This window comes from Aspergillus pseudotamarii, assembly GCF_009193445.1.
Source record: "Aspergillus pseudotamarii strain CBS 117625 unplaced genomic scaffold BDV38scaffold_102, whole genome shotgun sequence".
Lineage (NCBI taxonomy): Eukaryota > Fungi > Ascomycota > Eurotiomycetes > Eurotiales > Aspergillaceae > Aspergillus > Aspergillus pseudotamarii.
In genome coordinates, this window is record NW_022475116.1 from 18,577 (window position 1) to 35,798 (window position 17,222).

At 49.4% G+C, this 17,222-nt stretch overlaps 6 protein-coding genes across 6 annotated transcripts; 2 read left to right on the forward strand and 4 right to left on the reverse strand.

Moving 5' to 3' along the window:
- Positions 1 to 558: 558 nt before the first annotated feature.
- On the reverse strand, positions 559 to 2,557 carry BDV38DRAFT_288452 (epsin; the record flags this gene model as incomplete). Its single annotated transcript, XM_032061038.1, has 4 exons — positions 559 to 1,934; positions 1,992 to 2,212; positions 2,287 to 2,356; positions 2,485 to 2,557. 4 exons carry the CDS (start codon positions 2,555 to 2,557, stop codon positions 559 to 561), a joined length of 1,740 nt encoding a protein of 579 aa, XP_031907723.1.
- A 2,798-nt stretch (positions 2,558 to 5,355) lies between these two features.
- Positions 5,356 to 7,051, reverse strand: trpE (anthranilate synthase TRP2; the record flags this gene model as incomplete). Its single annotated transcript, XM_032061039.1, has 3 exons — positions 5,356 to 6,671; positions 6,745 to 6,818; positions 6,894 to 7,051. 3 exons carry the CDS (start codon positions 7,049 to 7,051, stop codon positions 5,356 to 5,358), a joined length of 1,548 nt encoding a protein of 515 aa, XP_031907724.1.
- A 956-nt stretch (positions 7,052 to 8,007) lies between these two features.
- BDV38DRAFT_275739 (uncharacterized protein) lies at positions 8,008 to 9,089 on the forward strand (the record flags this gene model as incomplete). The annotated part of the gene is made up of 3 exons (XM_032058077.1): positions 8,008 to 8,546; positions 8,613 to 8,853; positions 8,970 to 9,089. 3 exons carry the CDS (start codon positions 8,008 to 8,010, stop codon positions 9,087 to 9,089), a joined length of 900 nt encoding a protein of 299 aa, XP_031907725.1.
- Positions 9,090 to 9,637: 548 nt separating this feature from the next.
- BDV38DRAFT_275740 (WD40 repeat domain-containing protein) lies at positions 9,638 to 11,880 on the reverse strand (the record flags this gene model as incomplete). The annotated part of the gene is made up of 4 exons (XM_032058078.1): positions 9,638 to 11,269; positions 11,390 to 11,538; positions 11,698 to 11,714; positions 11,831 to 11,880. The coding sequence occupies 4 exons, from the start codon at positions 11,878 to 11,880 to the stop codon at positions 9,638 to 9,640; spliced, it is 1,848 nt and encodes a 615-aa protein (XP_031907726.1).
- A 2,360-nt stretch (positions 11,881 to 14,240) lies between these two features.
- On the forward strand, positions 14,241 to 15,901 carry BDV38DRAFT_13749 (rhomboid family protein). The gene is made up of 2 exons (XM_032051383.1): positions 14,241 to 14,906; positions 14,976 to 15,901. Exons 1-2 carry the CDS (start codon positions 14,515 to 14,517, stop codon positions 15,691 to 15,693), a joined length of 1,110 nt encoding a protein of 369 aa, XP_031907727.1. The 5' UTR covers positions 14,241 to 14,514; the 3' UTR covers positions 15,694 to 15,901.
- Positions 15,902 to 16,024: 123 nt separating this feature from the next.
- Positions 16,025 to 17,204, reverse strand: BDV38DRAFT_263755 (mitochondrial 54S ribosomal protein mL61). The gene is made up of 2 exons (XM_032056215.1): positions 16,923 to 17,204; positions 16,025 to 16,685 (listed from the first exon to the last, which is right to left on the reverse strand). The coding sequence occupies exons 1-2, from the start codon at positions 16,964 to 16,966 to the stop codon at positions 16,109 to 16,111; spliced, it is 621 nt and encodes a 206-aa protein (XP_031907728.1). The 5' UTR covers positions 16,967 to 17,204; the 3' UTR covers positions 16,025 to 16,108.
- Positions 17,205 to 17,222: the final 18 nt, after the last annotated feature.

A 17,222-nucleotide genomic window follows, 5' to 3' on the forward strand; every position in this document is an offset into this window, starting at 1 on the left:
GGACTTTAGATAACTAAACCTCCTACGTAAGTATAACCATATCAATATACAAAGTACAACCATGTATAATACAATACAATATAATTTATATACTACGAAACATGAACCAAATAAATAGAGTAGGTAATAGGTATAAGTAGAACAGTACATCATCAAGGAGAAAAAAAGGGCAAGACAAACACATGAGGAAAGCAAGGAGTCTGGTTTAAACTGGTTGGATATCCCGGCTGGCATCAAATCGAGTCAGATAGAGAGGGAGAGGGCGCGAGAAGGTAAGCGTCAGAACATAGTGGAATAATAGAAGTAGTAAAAGTGGCTTAAATGAACTGGACTGAAATCTGTATGTCAATTCCGGAACCCTAATTCAATGCGAGCACAACACCCAACCATTCGTTGTAAAGACGACGCAACGGAACAAAGGGAATAAAAAGGAGAGAAAAGTAGAGATATAATCGATAAGGACAAGACAAGATAAAAGACCTGGTATCGTATTCCACTTCCACCACAAACCCGTTAAGTTGTATACCATGGACATCACGGATGAACATTTTTCGTCTTTCACAGATCTATCAGGCTGCCTCCAGCCTGAGGCTGCTGCTGGTATGATTGCTGTGCACCCCAGGGGTTGTTCGTGGGCTGTGCGAAACCGGTCTGCTGCTGGGCGAATCCTGTTTGCTGGGGGACGAACCGTTGTTGGGCGAAGAATGGGTTGTTGCCGGTCTGGTTGGCGCGTAGGCGATCGAGACCTTGACCAGCAGAATTGACGAAGGTGCCGGGTGCGGTGTGCTGAGCGGGAATACGGAGGTCGCCGACGTTTCCAAAGGTATCCTGGCCGTCGCCGCTGGCGAGGAGTGCATTGAGACGAGCGTGATGCGGGTCATTCATCTGAGGCGGGGTACTCTTGGGTGGTGCAGGGGCCACAGGGGCCTGGTAGTTGGCGATTGGATTAAAAGCAGTGGTCGGGCGCTCCTCTGCCAGCGTGTTCAACGATGGGTGTCCGGACGTCGCGGGCCTGGTCTGGAACTGCTGCGGCTGCGGCTGTGTGCGCTGAGCGAATGGATTGTTGGATCCGGTCTGCATTGGCTTCAACATATCTCCCGGCTGCGGGCTGCCAGAGGCCCATGGGTTATTGCTGCCCGACGAAAGGAAGTTATCTTGCGGCTGTTGTTGTTGTTGTTGCTGCGGTTGGGGTTGTTGCTGTTGCTGGGCGAACATGTCGGTGGTACCATAGGGATTGTTGGTGTTAAACGCTGTATGCTGCGGCTGCAGGGTTGCCTGGGGTTGTAGCGTGGCCTGTGGCTGCAGGAAGTTATTCTGGGGCTGACCGTACGGGTTCTGGTCAAAGGCTGTGGGCTGGGCCTGGAATCCATTGGTGTACCCATTGGGCATTCCAGTCATCTGTCCCTGGAATCCAGTCTGCTGTGCGTATTGGTTGTTCAAGTACCCAGTCGACAGAGGCTGCTGAGGGTTGATTGGGTTGCCGAACCAGTCCACCGCACTTTGCTGTTGGTATCCCTGGTTGTAACCGGTGGGCTGCGCCGGGGCGGCCTGGACGGGGGTATTATCGAAGAGGGATTGCGCGTTGCTCTCTTCCAGTTCGCGCTTGCGAAGCTCTTCCTCTTCCTTACTCAGTTTGATCGCCTTAGCTAGATCTTCGTCCTCCTCCCCGGTTTGCATAGAGCTCTTCGCCCGTCGCTTCCGTTCTTCTTCGGCCTCATGTTTGCTTGCCTCAATCGCCAAACGGTATTCAACATCGTCATCGTCCGCGGGACGCCGACGGCGCTCGTTTCGACGCGGTTGTGGTTCACTTCCATGGCCTGGGTAGTCGTCTAGTCCGCTCACCCGCGATTTCCACAACTTTCGGTCAGAGCGCTCACTTCGCAATCGGTCTTCATCCATCACCAGGGTAGTGAGCTCTTTAGCAGCGACACGCACTACGTATCGTTAGCGGGCAACCGAGCAAAGTGAGGATCATACCGTCCGCGACCTACCATTTTGACCGACATCTCTGCCATCCTCATCCACGTATTGGAACTCGCGCAGGGTCTTGATGATGTAGACATTCTTCCGGGCCCACGTCACGACTAGCTCTGAGCCTTCGTGGAGACAGTAATCTAATACCTTCAGGGACTTCAACACGTGACGCCAATTCTTTCCCTTGTCATTTAGTCGCTTGTCCAGCATGTCCATAATCTCGTAAAAATCGGTGGGACTGTACGTACAACGGGATTAGTTTGGTCTAGAGGGGGGAGAATCGCCGGGGCTCAATGGGTCGGTCAGGCCTACCTGCTAAACGTCAGGGCGGCAAGCTCTGCCATTTCTGTACCGGTCGGGCCCCAGGGGTCATTACTCGTTGCTGGAATTGTGAGCGTCAGCCGATGTCGAGGCAGGTTCAAAGGGCACAGGTAGCGACCGACGAGCAACCGCCACCGATCAATCATTACCCAGCCCGAGCGCATTACAGACGAAATTAGCAGCACATACCATTTCGGACCTTGACCTGGACCGACGAGTAACCCTTGGTGACATTTTTTACACTGCGCACGACTTTCGACATAGTGACGACAACCGGACACTCGGGCTCAATGGGAGGATAATCAGAAAGGAAGTAGGGTAAAATAAGCAGAGCTCCTGGTGTAGCGGCAGCTCTCGGGAATCAGGGAGAATCAGGCGCAAACCGCCCAGAGGAGCGTCGGGGTTGAATGGGTAGCGGTGGAATCGTTGATGAGTTGCGGAGGTGAGTCTCTCTCTCTCCTTATCGCGGGTGGTTGCAGTGGAGTTGGCAGTGGCAGTGTGACGGAAGGCGGGCGTATGAGATTGAATGTCAGCCACCGCTCGGAATCGTCCCTGAGAACACTAAATGACACAACGAGGGTATCGGGACAGGGAGGGACAGCCGGAAGGAAGGAAATGGAGAAATCGAAGGAGAAGGTTTAGTAGTGGTAGCGTTTGGAAAGAAGCGGTAGAGAGAAAAGAAAGTCGCGATGACGAGCAGGAAAGTTCTTTGGGTTTTTGGTGGCCACCGGTCGATGGCTGACGACGACCAACGCCCAATCGTAAGGAAACCTCCCGATTAATTCAGGTTCGAACCACCCCCACACACACAACTAGTCCCCTTCTCTCTCTCTCGGAAAATAGGATCTTAAATATGTAATCACTTCCAGTCAAAGCATTTGTGAACAGAGATCATGTCTGAACCGAGAGATAAAGCAGATAGAACTCTGGCGGACGAGGAAATAGGGGTTTGAGTTGATATCCACCGGTAGATCTGTCCCTGAAGAGGCACCAGTAGGTGTTCAATGGATTTTATAACAATGGAATCCGTTACTGTGCAAGAGTTAGAAAGGTGAAGAAAAGAAGAACCGGAGAAGAAGCGAAGAGGGACAATGAAGTTGGAGGTTCGAAAGAAGGAAACGCAAGTTCCAGAAGTATACAATCAGTCAGGTCATCAGTCATTCAACTATGATTATTCAGTTACTGTATGTACAGTATTATATAGTATGGAGATACGGTATGCAACGGGATTTCCAACTGTACAACGGCCCGAAAGACCCTTTTTTTAAGTTTCAGGGTGTTCTGTCATTTTACCAGATTCGGTAGTACTCCATAGTATACATGTTATTATACATGTATACATTGTCGAGAATGAAATTAACCGTCATTTTTCTTCCAATGAGTCGATACAAAATACTCTGTTCCCTTTTCAAAGTTGATATAGAACTCCACCCCGTACCATACTCTAAACTCTTCCGATAGGAATGGCCTGTTCAACCCCCCCACTACTACTAGACTAGCTCATCAACCACCTGCAGCCCTGATGATGTCGTGGCGCCGTGGCAAAGGACGGCCGCGTACAACAATGACTTGGCATCCTTTTTCAATATGGGAAACTCTTCTTCAACCCCTCTTTCCTCCTTACCCAGTTTCCCAATGAAGTGAATGGTTCTTCGTTTGATACGAGAATCTTACAAAGTGACCATACGGCAGAACTCCAGCCCTGATTCATGAGGGTGTGCTTGTACATATATTGAGGATTGTGGCGGTGCAGACATAACTTTGAAGGTTTTACTAAATGCCAAAAATGTACCAACGACGTCATAAGGCAACGTGCTTTATATGTGTTTTTTTTTAAAAAAAAAAAATTGTTTAGATTTTAAAATTTCCCACCCTTCTATATTTGACGGTTCACCCAAGGAATTAAACCTACTTTTCTCCACGGAATTTCTACATCTTTTCAGAAATAAGGATGGGGGCCTAATCGGTACCGCTTAGGCAGCAGTCCATTTAATCTAGACACTCGTACTCGTTCATCCGATGCCACAACTGGTTTGTTATTGGTCCAGCCACCAGGGTGATGCTACTTTACGAGCTTTCCGGGTCTCTGGTATATAATAATCTTCTTGCTTAGAATGGGATCAGACAAGCGAGTGTGCTTGCCACAGAGGTTAAGGCTGCGGTAGAGAGGACAGAATTCGAGAATTCTTCTCAAACATGATGCTGCTTGAGAGAATTGGCACACAAATATGGCGCTTTTGCAAGGCTGGGTGCCTTGTCAACCAACGAATGAGACTAATTTGGCTGTAGTGACAACGGTAGCACATACAACCATCGTTGTGGCTGCGTCTGTGTGGCTGGAAGTGCGTGAAAAACATCAAGAGCTTGTCTAGAGAGCCTAAAACGAACTCTCGATGATACAGGAACATCGCAGATCCAGGATCACCCCGGGTCGAGGACCTCTTATAGTTAGCTATGGTCCATAATCGGCTAGGATTGGTGATATTTAAGGGCACGCTATGGCGTTGTTACCCCTTAAGAGGATACTTAACGACCTACATTAAGGGAAACATGAACGACTCAGTTTACCAGTAGAATCTCCATGATCCATGGCCAATAGGTTTCAACATGAGTGGTGCATTGAGTCCAATTTAGGCAACTCCTACCACATACCCTAATCAGAGGATTGTGCAGCAGCTTTGGGTGAAACTTCGCTCTCTCATTTGCCTAGTTCTTCCCAGAGAAACTCTGACGAGAATGAGGTGTCCTCAGGCTCCTATTCGCATTCGATAGATTAGCGCGGAAACGTTGTAGTCCCGCTATGTTAATTCAGCTCTGACAGTCTTTGCGTTTCCTTACCTCGTCTGACCAGTAAATACCCCTTACAATATGGATTCTCATAGCATCCTGTGATACGATCAGAATGTGGGATTTTGGAAGTAAAGGAACAAAGAAAATATTATGTAAAGGATTTCATTTTTCCATCGGTCTAGATCGTAGTCGTCATTCAATTCCCAGTATGCCAGTCAACGAACAAAAGAATCCGAAGAAGCGAACGAAAGCAGGAATAGCGCATCGAGACTAGGATTGTTCGCTCTCCATGCTCAGATACTTCGCTTCCGCCCCCTTGATGCAGGCAATGTTGGCCCCCAGTTTGTTGATCGTCTCCATGTACTCGTCGTAGGGGTCCGAGTCGAAGACAATTCCACCACCCGCTTGGAGGTAGGCCACCCCGTCTTTCACCATCATCGTCCGCAGTGCAATGCAGGTATCCATAGCGCCCGGCATTTCTGTTGCTCCGTCTGTGCTGGCGATGTTGTACCCGAAGTAGCCCACCGCGCCAGCATACACTCCGCGCTTCTCGCCTTCCAGCTCGGCAATCAGTTGCATAGCCCGCACTTTGGGCGCCCCAGAGACCGTGCCAGCGGGGAAGATTGACCGGAACGCGTCGAACCGGGTCTTGTCCGGCCGCAGAATACCCGATACCTGCGACACCAGGTGTTGCACATGCGAGAACTTCTCAACCACCATCAACCGGTCCACCTGGGTGGTCGTCGGGTCACACACACGGTTAACATCATTACGTGCCAGATCCACCAACATGACGTGCTCCGCACGGTCCTTCAGGCTTCCTCGTAGCTCCTCTGCGAGTGCCTCATCCTCCTCGGGGGACTTGCCACGCTTGACGGTGCCGGCGATGGGATGCGTGATGATACGACCCTTTTCCTCCTTCGCCAAAAGTTCGGGACTAGCGCCAACGAGCTGAAAATCTTCGCAGTCGATGTAGAACAGGTATGGCGACGGGTTGACTGTGCGCAGATGACGGAAGAGGTTGAATGGGTGGAGGGAGGTTGGACGCGATAGCCGTTGCGATGGCACGGTCTGGAAGATATCGCCTTTGGAGATGTGCTCCTTGAGTTTCACCACGTGTCGCTCGTACCCCTCGCGCCCGATATTGGACGTGTACTCCTGGTTGGGAATGATCGGGCCTTGCGGAGGTAGCGGGGTCTCGGGTCGGAGGAGTCGTTCGATAGTGCGCTTGATCACGTCCTCGCCTTTCCGGTACTCGGTTTCAAAATCCGACTCATCATGCGTGATAGGAATGAAGGTGATGATCTTGATGACCTGGTAAAAGTGATCGAAGGCGACAATGGTATCAAACAGCATGAACAGCGACTCTGGGATTCCGAGCACATCCTTCAGAGGCCGGGCCGTCTTGGGCTCGAAGTACTTCACACAGTCGTATCCGACGTAACCGATAGCACCACCTGTGAGTGGTGGTAGCGTCAAGCCGGGTACCGTCGCAACACGATATTCAGCGATCTCCCTTTCCAGGATCGGAAGGGGATCGCACTCGGGGCCGTGGCCAGGGCCGGTCTTGAGAACTTTGCGGGGATCTTCATTGCGTCGCAAATGCACAAGTTAATGGAAGCTCCAACAAGGTGACCAGAAATGGGAAAGTATGCATACCAGCTCCCACAAAACTATATCTCCCAATTGTCTCCGTGGTTGCAGCACTCTCGTAGAGAAATGATAGTTTGGATCTGCGCAAGAGTTGGCCGTATCAGCTGCCCCGCTATAGGCAAAAGGGCGCGTGGGGCTCTGGACTTGGAACTCACTTCTCGGCAACCTTCAAATATGCCACTGTGGGCGTCAAGAGATCGGCCGGGATAGATGCAGTAAGTGGTAGTAGGTTCGGGGGATATTTGGCATCTTTCGAGTGGCTAATTACATCCTTTGCTGTCTCAAGCGACGGCACAACGGTGATCTGAGTCATACCATTCGGCGGCGTTAGCAGAAGCTCGCTTTATTCAAAGGGGGGTTACGAAAAATGGACGAAGAGAAAATCGGTGTTGAATAAGATGAGATACTCACAAGGGGCGCCATCCTATCAAATCTGGCAGTGCCAATGAACTCCGAGTCGATAGTATGCGGGGAGGTGGAAGAGTAGAAATGAAAGTGGACGGAGAGAACGGAGATAAACGCAATTCGAAATCGCTAAAATCAGATTATATCAATGCGGCAACTTGCTGGTTGGGCCCTCACAACTGAAAAAGAAGCAGGAAAGCAAAAGAGCCCGTCTGGAATAGGCTGCGTTTGAAATCAATCGAAATACCAGGTTTCTTTTTCGTTTCCTCTATCTTTCGTTCCTCTTTTTCTAATTCCATCACTTATCAGGAAACTTTTTGGCCGGCGCTTCCATGGAACCCCAATACGGAATAGTCTCCCGGCTTAGCATTATTATTATTATCAATTGGCAATTGATGACCTGACCGTCTTTTTCTGCAGCCTTTCCTCTCGGATTATGACAAAAGAACTTGCCCTTTCGCCTTTGTTCACTCGCTCGCAGTTTATTTGGTCCATTCTGATCGGTCGCGCACAGGCGTTTTGGACAACACTCACTCTCATATAATACTTTTACTAACATCCAGGCATACCTAATCTATATAATTTGAACGAACTGATTTTCTACGGTCCGATAATACATGACTGGCCTCATTCAGTCGCAACGACCCTTGTCCTTGAAGATTCGATAATTTGCTATCTTTCGGACGCTCTTCTATACGTCCAAACACCCCCGAAGAGAGTACTACTACCCGATGTCCTGCACCCACACATACTTGCAGCAAATCAAACATTCCTATCCGTTCACTTATCTACACACGATGCAATAGAACGGCCAAATAGCAGGAGAAAAAGGTACCATATATACAGGGAAAACAATAATCGGTCATGGAGAGTTCACCGTGCCCGGCCCACTTGGATCAGGTTTCGCCTCCGCATTCCCTTCCGGAACACACCTGGGAGACGGATATGTCGCGCCCTACTTCTCCCTCAGATGTCCATGAAGACGTAACGCCTCTGCCACAGCGGCTTGCCAAATTAGCACACATGGTCTCGGAGAACGCCAACGTGTCAAGTGAGGATACGACCACGGCCCACCACTGCCTCAACACTCTGGAAGCCCTGTTGGACCCACGACCGAAACTCACTCAGGAAGTCGTCAAATGCCGACCTACACGTTCCTGCCCAGAAATTTCACACCCCGTGGCTTCCGCAGCCTCCTGCTCTGCCCCGATGGAATACCGTGCTTCATCCGCCTTCGCGCCTTCGCGCTCGCAACTCATGGCTCTTTTGAACGAAGTAACCGCATTAAATGCCGACTTGAACCAACGCCGCAAAGAATCATCTCAAATATATGACATCCTTAGGCGTGAATCCCAGGGGTTGTCGCGAAGGATATCGGAGCTCGAAAACGTGGTCCACGAGCTGTAAGCTAATATCCACCAAATCGCCACCTTCATTTCTGGGCTAATGCGTAACTCTGTTCGATGTAGGGAAACAGACATAATGGAAGGCTCAGCAGAACGTGAAGCACTTCATGGTACGGTTCGCGGACTCGAAGCCTGGGTTAACGGATGGCAGAGCGAACCTAAACCGGGGACATCGCGACAAAACAAAACAAAGCGGTGGATACGGCGTAAGCCCGAGGAGCGCTATGAGACCGATGCCGAAGCACTTGTAGAGGGTATAACGGCGTGGATGCGTGGCTGGAAAGATGTCGAAGAAGGCTTCCGCGTTCGTGAACGATGTCGGCAGGAGAGAAGGGAAGAAAGGCAAAGGCGTACTAGATTAGCCACAGACCCTGCGGATGACACATAATAAAAACCATCATATGATCTGGGAACGCCGAGTTGCCGGATCTGAGATTAAATGCGGCTGAAAGCGACTCCGGCGTAAGAAAACCGAGACCGAGGATTTGCCGAAGAACTGATGCGAAGCCCAAGACAAAGGAAGATTCTGACATTCCGTAATCATGTCGACCAAGAAGCAAGGGTACAGTGGAGAATTAAGAGAATAGAATGCGCCAATGTGCCCACCGCAACCCACTATAACCGCAATTCACTGCTTTTCTGTTGGGAAACCCCGAGTCTGCGCCGACATGTACCATCTAACCAAACGGTTATTGAATAAATTAGAATGTTGAAGGAAGAAAGAACACAACAAGAACCTCCTGAAGTGACGCTGCTTGCTAGCTGTTGATCGACTTTGATCCAATTCCTTGCGCTCCACCTAGCCGCACATAAATGGGAGGAATGACCTGGGCGAAGGTTGATTAGGCGGTCTGGCGGCAAACGATCCAGAAGGCCAAGAGCGAAAGCTAAGGTATACTTGTCGGTTGTATTCGTTGACGAGGATATCATGAATTATGTAGTGAAAAGTTGTAAGATCGCATATAAGAATATTATCAAGGTGTGGTTAGATATTCCTGCGTTCTGAGCCCAACATCACGTATTTGCCGTTCGTAAAGTCTCAACTTTGCATGTTTATGATAGCCAACTACCCAATCTCAGTCAGTCTGTTAATCTCCACTTAGGTACGATAGACAACATACCTGCTTGCCAAAGCCAAAAGCGAGTCGTTTACCATCACTGTCCCATGCAAGAGAACGGTCCGGTATTGGCTCGGCGTTCCCATTGTGTCCATTGGCCAAGTGGTTTTGTCCTTCTTCGATCTTTGCTCGGTCGGTCCCCGGCACGGACCAAGTAGCCATTGCGGTGCCACCCCTCTGTGAATTCCAGATGAACAATTTCTCCTTGCTTGCAGCAGCCAGAGCATACCCGTCCGGAGAGAAACTGCTGGCGAGGGCCGGTGAAGATGGACCGAGGAACAGACGATGGATGCAATCAAATCGTTTTGCGTCCAGATCAATATGCCATACTTTGACTGTATCATCAGTAGATGAGGAGGCTAGAACCAAAGGATGGCTCGCTTGTGGTTGCTCTAGTGTGTTTGGCTTAAGCTCTATTGCCGTGATGTCCCCTTCGTGTGCACTATCGAGGTGCATGTCATGAGTCGGAATCCAGAACGCAGCTGCAGCAGACGATGCAGCCACTGCCACAGAGGAGGAATTGACATTTTCGGAACGAATAAATGTCCAAGGTCTATCGGTCTCACTGGTAAATGTCTTGGAGATGTGGATGCTCGAATCGACATCGCATTGGTAGACCGTTCCGTTACCCGAAGCGTATGCTTTATTGCGTCCAAGCCAACTGAGGTCATAGATTGACCCATCGATTACCTGTGGAGAGGGGAACTCGTCCGGTCGCAATGAATCATCCCAGAGAGCCAGCTCGGAGACTTTACTATCTGATGCCACGACAATTAGATGGGTGCCGCTCTCGGTCCAATGCAATCCAGTGATCATTCTAGGTACTTCGGGCAGGAGGTCAACGGCATTTCCGGCGACATCATACATAGTGATAGACCCTCTCATGTCGTTGTATGTGGCTACGGCCAACTTCTGGCCCGTAGGGTCCCAGGCGACCGCGGAGACGCAGATATTATCACCCTTACCCTCCACAAGTTTCTCTTGCACTGGACTCGCGGATGACGGCATCTTCCATAGACTGCAAAACGTCTCGCCGACTGCAACGACAACGGTGGAGTCATTTGGACGCCACAATGCACGGGTCACGTGGCAATCATCAGCCACATTCAAGAGGGCGGTATCGGGACTAAGGTCGGCAGCCTTGGCGGGTGTGATCTGGACGCCAACGCTGTGGCCGTTGGTCAAGGTGAAAGTCGGCGCCGCGGTTGGTTCCTGGTCTTGCGAGTCCGGTCGGATGCCCATGCTCACGTCCCCGTCCCCATCCACAGCAGTGTCAGCCACGGATGGTGATGCAGCTACTGCGGATTTTGTCTCATTTGCAACACCATTTGAATCAATTTCCATTGGAATTTCGTCCCCGTTGGTCTCTGCGCGGTCACTCTTACGGGTTTTCTTAGCATTGGGGACAACTTGAGGTGCCGCAGGTTCGCCTGTCAAGTGACCGTTGATCACGCCGTCGCGCGCGACTTTACTCGTGGGCGAGACAGGTGCCTGATCTGTGCCATTTTCACCCGGGCCACCCTGACTTTTCCGCGGTTCCGCTTCCAGCACCGCTGGTCCAAAGAAATATTCTGAAGGTGAAAAGGCCCTTGGATTCCCATCCTGTAGAACTCATTAGTCATTGATAAACAGATATTCTTCGAAGACACTAATTGAAGAGAAAGAGAAAGAGTCGACCGCAAAACAAAAAAAAATTAGGTCCGGTAGAGCAAGGTAACGTGCCTTATCGAGTGACTGTTCGAGCTCGTGATATTGGAGACCCTTTTGAACCAAAGACACCAACGCATGAGTTTTTATATAAGGAGCGAAAGGTAAGCTCTGTGGGTCATGATTCCATGCACGCTGCAGTGTTACTGCAGCTTCACCGTGACCTGCGATGTAGGTTAGATGAGAATCTTGGAGTTTGAGGATACGTCAAGTCCTGTCAAACGAGGATACCGGGAAACGCGTAAGAAGAAGGGGGAAATAATATAAAATATCAAAATATAAAAAGAGAACTAAGATTGAATAAAAGGGGGGTTGAAACCAACCTGATTCTTGAAGATACCTAGGGACTACAAGTCAGTGACATGTACGAAGGAAATAGACATCAGGGGGGGTTATCATGAGCTATCAGTGGTCCTGAACTCGGATGTCGGCAGAGAACCTTGAATTAGAACGTACCTCCAGATTAGGTAGTTGACATGATGCGACGTAAGATCAGGATGTGACATTGTTACATGTATGACAGCTAGTAAGGTGGAGGATCCGCTAGCATGCCAGGAATAATAACAGAAACCTCCGCTGAACAGATTGCAGAAGGATAACGGTGGGTGATCGAGAAATTGAAAGATGCGAGAAACCCGAGATATAGGCGAGATTAGGCCGTGTAAACCGATGGAACCTGTCTGCTGATAATACAAATTTCTCTCTCTAAACCACCAGGACGAATGACGGGAAGTTCCAGTTCGGCGTCGGAAAGAGCGTGATTGCCAAAAGCTGAGCTGGGCCGCAGCAAGGCGTGACAAGGGAAAACCGTAGTTGAAGGGGATGGGATATAATGCAGAGAGTTAAGGTGGTGTGCAAATGCCGGGGGGTAAGATCATCAATTAAAGGGTAGAGGATTGATGAGGGTTCTAATGAGACCCTTGAGCAGCGTTAAACAAGGGGGTTGTGGAAAAGAAGTCGCAAGAGTCGGAAAGAGAAAGTGAAGAATGAATATCGAGACGGGTCGAAATCGACACCAACGTGTGGCTTGAGATAGCAGACCCGCTAGCGAACTGCAATGGTTGGAGCTGTACCAGTACGGTTACGGGAGAGGGGTGGACAAACTGGAGGGCTGGACTCCCAGAATGGGGACGACGAAAAGGAAGTGGGAAAAAAATAAAAATAAAAGGTCATTAAAATAATAATAATAATAATAATAATAATAAAGGAACAGGGCAAGCGTGTCAAGGAATGATGATCACCACCACTTCTGCAGGGTAATAATAAGGTACAGGTTGATTGACTTGATGGTTGTCGTGACTGCAAGCAGGGGAGAAAAGAAATGAAAGAGGAAGAAGTGAGGTAGTAGTCTTCAAATCTCGAACTAACACGCCAAGTTGAGTTTAGAGAGTGGGAGAAAAAAAAGACAAAAAAGAAAAAAGAGAAAAGCTCAGTGGAATTTCTCCAGGCGGCTCTGGGACGCTGTTTCAGAGGATGCCGGCACCCTTTGCCAGTCACTCTTGCAGTCAAACCCGATTTTGACTTTGCGACCTGGACTTTTGGCTTGACTCGTTGTGGCGTCCGGCCCACGACTTAGCGTGCAGTTGGGAAATCCACCGGTCCCCTTGGGTGGTTCTGACGGGCAAATGATCGGCCAGTGCGCTTGTCCGCTTCGGGACCTAGCGTTTTGCGGGTCGATTACAGTGTGATTTACACAGGGCCACGCAGTAGTAGTACTACTAGTAGTGTACCTACTTTGTGGACAACCTATTTCTATTTCCTTAGGAAGGTTCTGTTTTTTTTTTTTTTTTTTTATTCCTCTTTATTTTCATTATGTTCCTCCGCTATAATTGCACCACCAAAAAAGTAAAATAAAATCAAATAAACAGGGAACGTTCTTCCCTGCGCTTAATATTGGACTGACCTGAAATTACATAGACATTTAACAATACTAATTATATTACCCACAATAGCCATATTGAATGGGTGAATCACTGAATGTACACCTAAATATAAGTAATTCCTACTAGGAAAATTAGCACAACTGTCAGATCCTAGGAGTTTACTTTAATAAAACGGATTTGATTCGATGACTAATGAAGATCGGGTTCCTCTTAAAATTCCTGGATTTAATTCGACCTCTAGGGCGGCATATGGCGGATGGGTTCAACAAACGGAGACCCATTCCTTTCTTTCCCATTCTGCGCTTCCAATGTCAATTTATCACTTTTTTAGCCACATGGTAACCGGCTGTGCCACCTTTTATGTACCACATTGCATCTTTTCTGACTTGCCTGATAAATTATGTCTTAGGGGCCTATCGGACTGAAAGAGGAAGGAGGAAGCTCGTTCCGTAGATCTGGGTTTCCAAAAAGGATACAAATAGCTCTCATTCGAGGAGTCAAATTTCAAATTTCTGCGGTAACCATTCGTAGTGACAAGCGGAGGTCGTAACCGTTGAAATTCAAAGAGACCTTTGGTTAAGCCATCACAGCGGCAGGTAGTGACTACACCAATCACGAAACTTCGGTGTGGCCATCCACGGAGCAACTTGAAATGGGTTGCGCCTTGATGATGACATCTATTTCTTTCCCTGTCCGGTATCGATTTCATGAAATACACGGTTTCAGAGCCACAAGTCTTAGCCTTGCCAAGAATCTTGTCAGCAGACCGAGATGGTCAGAGATGAGCTGATAGCCGCTCTGAAGCAAAACGGTTGGAGTGTGTCAGAAGGGAGTTTTTACGGTTCAAAACTTTAAAGCGACATGATTTGGAATGTTTCTTTGTTTAGCGCCTTGATAGATTAGCACCTCGACATGTACATACTTACATGCATACATACATACATCGACCCCTTTACCTCGGTCGTTGGAAAAGCATACCTTAGGCGCCAAGGCTCGAGTCTCGGGTAGTGCCTCAGGTGGTCACCTTTGTTATTTCCCCGGGCGGGTGTTCAAAATAGGGTGCCCAATCAAATGGAGACGATCGATCAGAGCCTAATAACGAACCAAACCAAAGGCGGAAGTGCTGCTTGGCCCGAAATCCGCTCCAGACACCCAGTGATCAACACCAACTTTTGACACTTAATTGCCCTCGTCGGGTTTTGTCGACAGCCTGCGGCCTGCGTGCACACCAGCAGCCGCAAGAGCTCGTTTCCCACAATGGCGCTCCGAGTCAATATCCCCCCTGCGACCCGTACCTGTCTCATTAGCCTGCTCACCCTCTCCCTCCTGTACAACATCGCCCGATGGCGACAAATTGATGCCACGGGGGGCCATCCCTTGACCACGCCAGTTGTGCCCTATCTGACACTCGTCCCAACCGAGTTCTTTTATTACCCCTGGACATTTCTTACCGCGACTTTCGTGGAGCAGAATATCTTTACGGTTCTCTTGAACGGCGCCACCCTGTTCTATGGGGGCAAGTACCTAGAGCGCGCTTGGGGTTCTCGAGAGTTTGCGAAATTCATTCTGACCATCGCGGTGATCCCGAATCTGGCGATTGTTCCCATTTATCTGTTAGGAACTACCATCAGGGGTGGTTCGACCAGCGGGTATGCCTTGCTTTCCGATACCGAATGCACAACCTCTTGCGCCTTCCCTACTGACTCCCCGTCTCCAAGCGTAACCCAAATATGTGGTGGCATATCGATCCAAGCCTCCTTCCTTGTGGCCTTCAAGCAACTTGTTCCCGAGCATACTGTGACTATATTCAAAGGCCTGGTGAAGATGCGGGTGAAGCATTTCCCGGCGCTTTTCCTATTGTTAACCACGATCAGTGGCATAGTAATTGGAACACATGTGGCGGCGATACTCTCCTGGCTCGGGCTATTGACAAGTTGGACCTACCTTCGGTTCTTTAAACGGCAGCCGGATTTAACAGGTACATCTACCGACGGTTTAGGCTTTAAGGGAGACGCAAGTGAGACGTTTGCATTCGCGTGTCTCTTCCCAGACGCAATCCAGCCTCCAATTTCGTTTGTCTCGGAACAAATTTACTCTTTGCTCGTCGCATTGAAGATTTGCACCCCGTTTTCGGATGAAGATATCGCATCGGGCAACCAACAAGTTCTCGCGAGGGGGGAGGCCGGTCTTCCCACTCTTCTTAACAACCAGAGAGGAGGCATGAGGGGTGCGGCTAAGCGTGAAGAGGCGGAGCGGAGACGAGCATTGGCTCTCAAGGCATTGGATCAGAGACTTCAAGCTGCTGCTGCCGGAAGAGCGCATTCCCCGTCGCCACTGAATCAGCCAGGTTCAAGCCAAACCCAGACTGCAACACCGACTGTATCAGCAGGCCAGAGCATGTTGGGCGAGACGAACTATACGCCAGATCATGCTTAAGTTGAGAGGTACCGCTCGCTTCGTGGTTATTCAGGAGTTTAGGAATGTTTGAGGATGGCTCGCGTACGGGTATTGTATCTTGACCTGCTATTTATGAGTGTGACATTTGAATATGGAGAAATTGTAGGGTTTGGGGTGGGAAAGTTATGCTTCTGATGTGACTTGTTTTTTGTACTTGGTTGTACACAATGAGCCCGATATATATAAAGGCTCGTTGTTTTGTCTTTGCTTTGATGATATCCCGACGATGTATCTAACCCTCAAGATCACAGGGGGAAGTTAAGCCATTATTTGACACAAAAGAGACACCTAGAACTACATATTCTAAAAGAAAAATAAAATAAAGAAAAATGGCTATACTACAGTTGATCATGCCCAGCGTCTTCCGGCAACCCCAAACAGTCTTCTACCAGACCTACAGTTGCTTCAGCTTCTCAATCTCTCCCCGAGCCTCTTGTAACATCCGCTCTTGGTCCTTCTTGGCCTGGCGTATAGTGGCTAGCCGTACCCGGTCCTTCTCCGACTGTTGACGCATTTGCTCCAGTTTCTGTAGCTCCGCTTCCTCCTCGGGGGTAGCAGGCAAGTCCTGGGCCCCGGTCACCATCTTAACTTTATTCCAGATCTCCTTATGATCGAGGTTCTTCAGATCCAGAATGGCCGTCTTCTCTGTAGACTCCGGCGCCGGGGCATGTTTGTCTTCAATCTTCGCCGCGGTCAAAGAAGCGGCATTGCTCGCCCGCTCTGCGAAGTATATCGTCAAGGCTGCCGGTCCCTCTTGTTCTTGTGTTTGCTTCACGGTCATCCGGAGACCTGGGTTGTGGTACTTAAGCCGGGGCAGACAGTTGCGCCAGAAATGCCGTGCGCCTTGGTGGCCGCCATAGATCTTCTGAGCGTATGTGAGGTGTAGACGGGTGATTGCGGGAAATTCTTGGGTCGCAGAGGTAACAGAGGGAAGAGTGGCGGCACCAGTTCCTACGCGTACGTTGAGGATCTGTTGAATAAACAAGTTAGTCCATGCGCTTTTGATATCAACGGACCTCCCCTGTTATTGTTGTCGTCGTCCCAAATAGACTTGAGCGTTGGATGCCGCCGCGATCTTGTCGAAAAGTTGGAGCAATGGTACAGGTGCGGGGAATTTTTTTTATTGGGAGCATTACCCTCTGCAATTGGTTAAAACCTTCGAGTCAGTCTTTGACATTCATTTAGATGCAAGCAATGGTGTTGGCCAACTTACGGTTTTCAGCTTCCGCATCCGCTTGAAGACGTTCACCATGATGACGGGGAAGGCGCAACACGCTTTAACTTTGAAGCAACAATTGAAAAGGGGACTTTTTGAAGATTGCAAAAGTTAGCCGACCCGGGGTATCGATTAGCTGCAACAGTCCCGAGCGGAATTGGATGGAGTGCTGCTCGGAGCTCATCTCGATTTTTGGCCTGTCGGCGGAAAGATTGAGACGGTCCGATACGTGGTCATGTGACTAGACATCTGGCTTTGTTCTCGCACCAATTGCTGACGTGCTCGCCATTCA

Coding starts and splice junctions, on each gene's coding strand:
- BDV38DRAFT_13749 (XM_032051383.1), top strand. CDS start 14,515: ATGGCGCTCCGAGTCAATATCCCCCCTGCGACCCGTACCTGTCTCATT. Junction 14,907..14,975: donor AGGGGTGGTTCGACCAGCGG/GTATGCCTTGCT, acceptor CCCGTCTCCAAG/CGTAACCCAAATATGTGGTG.
- BDV38DRAFT_263755 (XM_032056215.1), bottom strand. CDS start 16,966: ATGGTGAACGTCTTCAAGCGGATGCGGAAGCTGAAAACCGTAAG. Junction 16,686..16,922: donor CGGAAGCTGAAAACCGTAAG/TTGGCCAACACC, acceptor GTTTATTCAACA/GATCCTCAACGTACGCGTAG.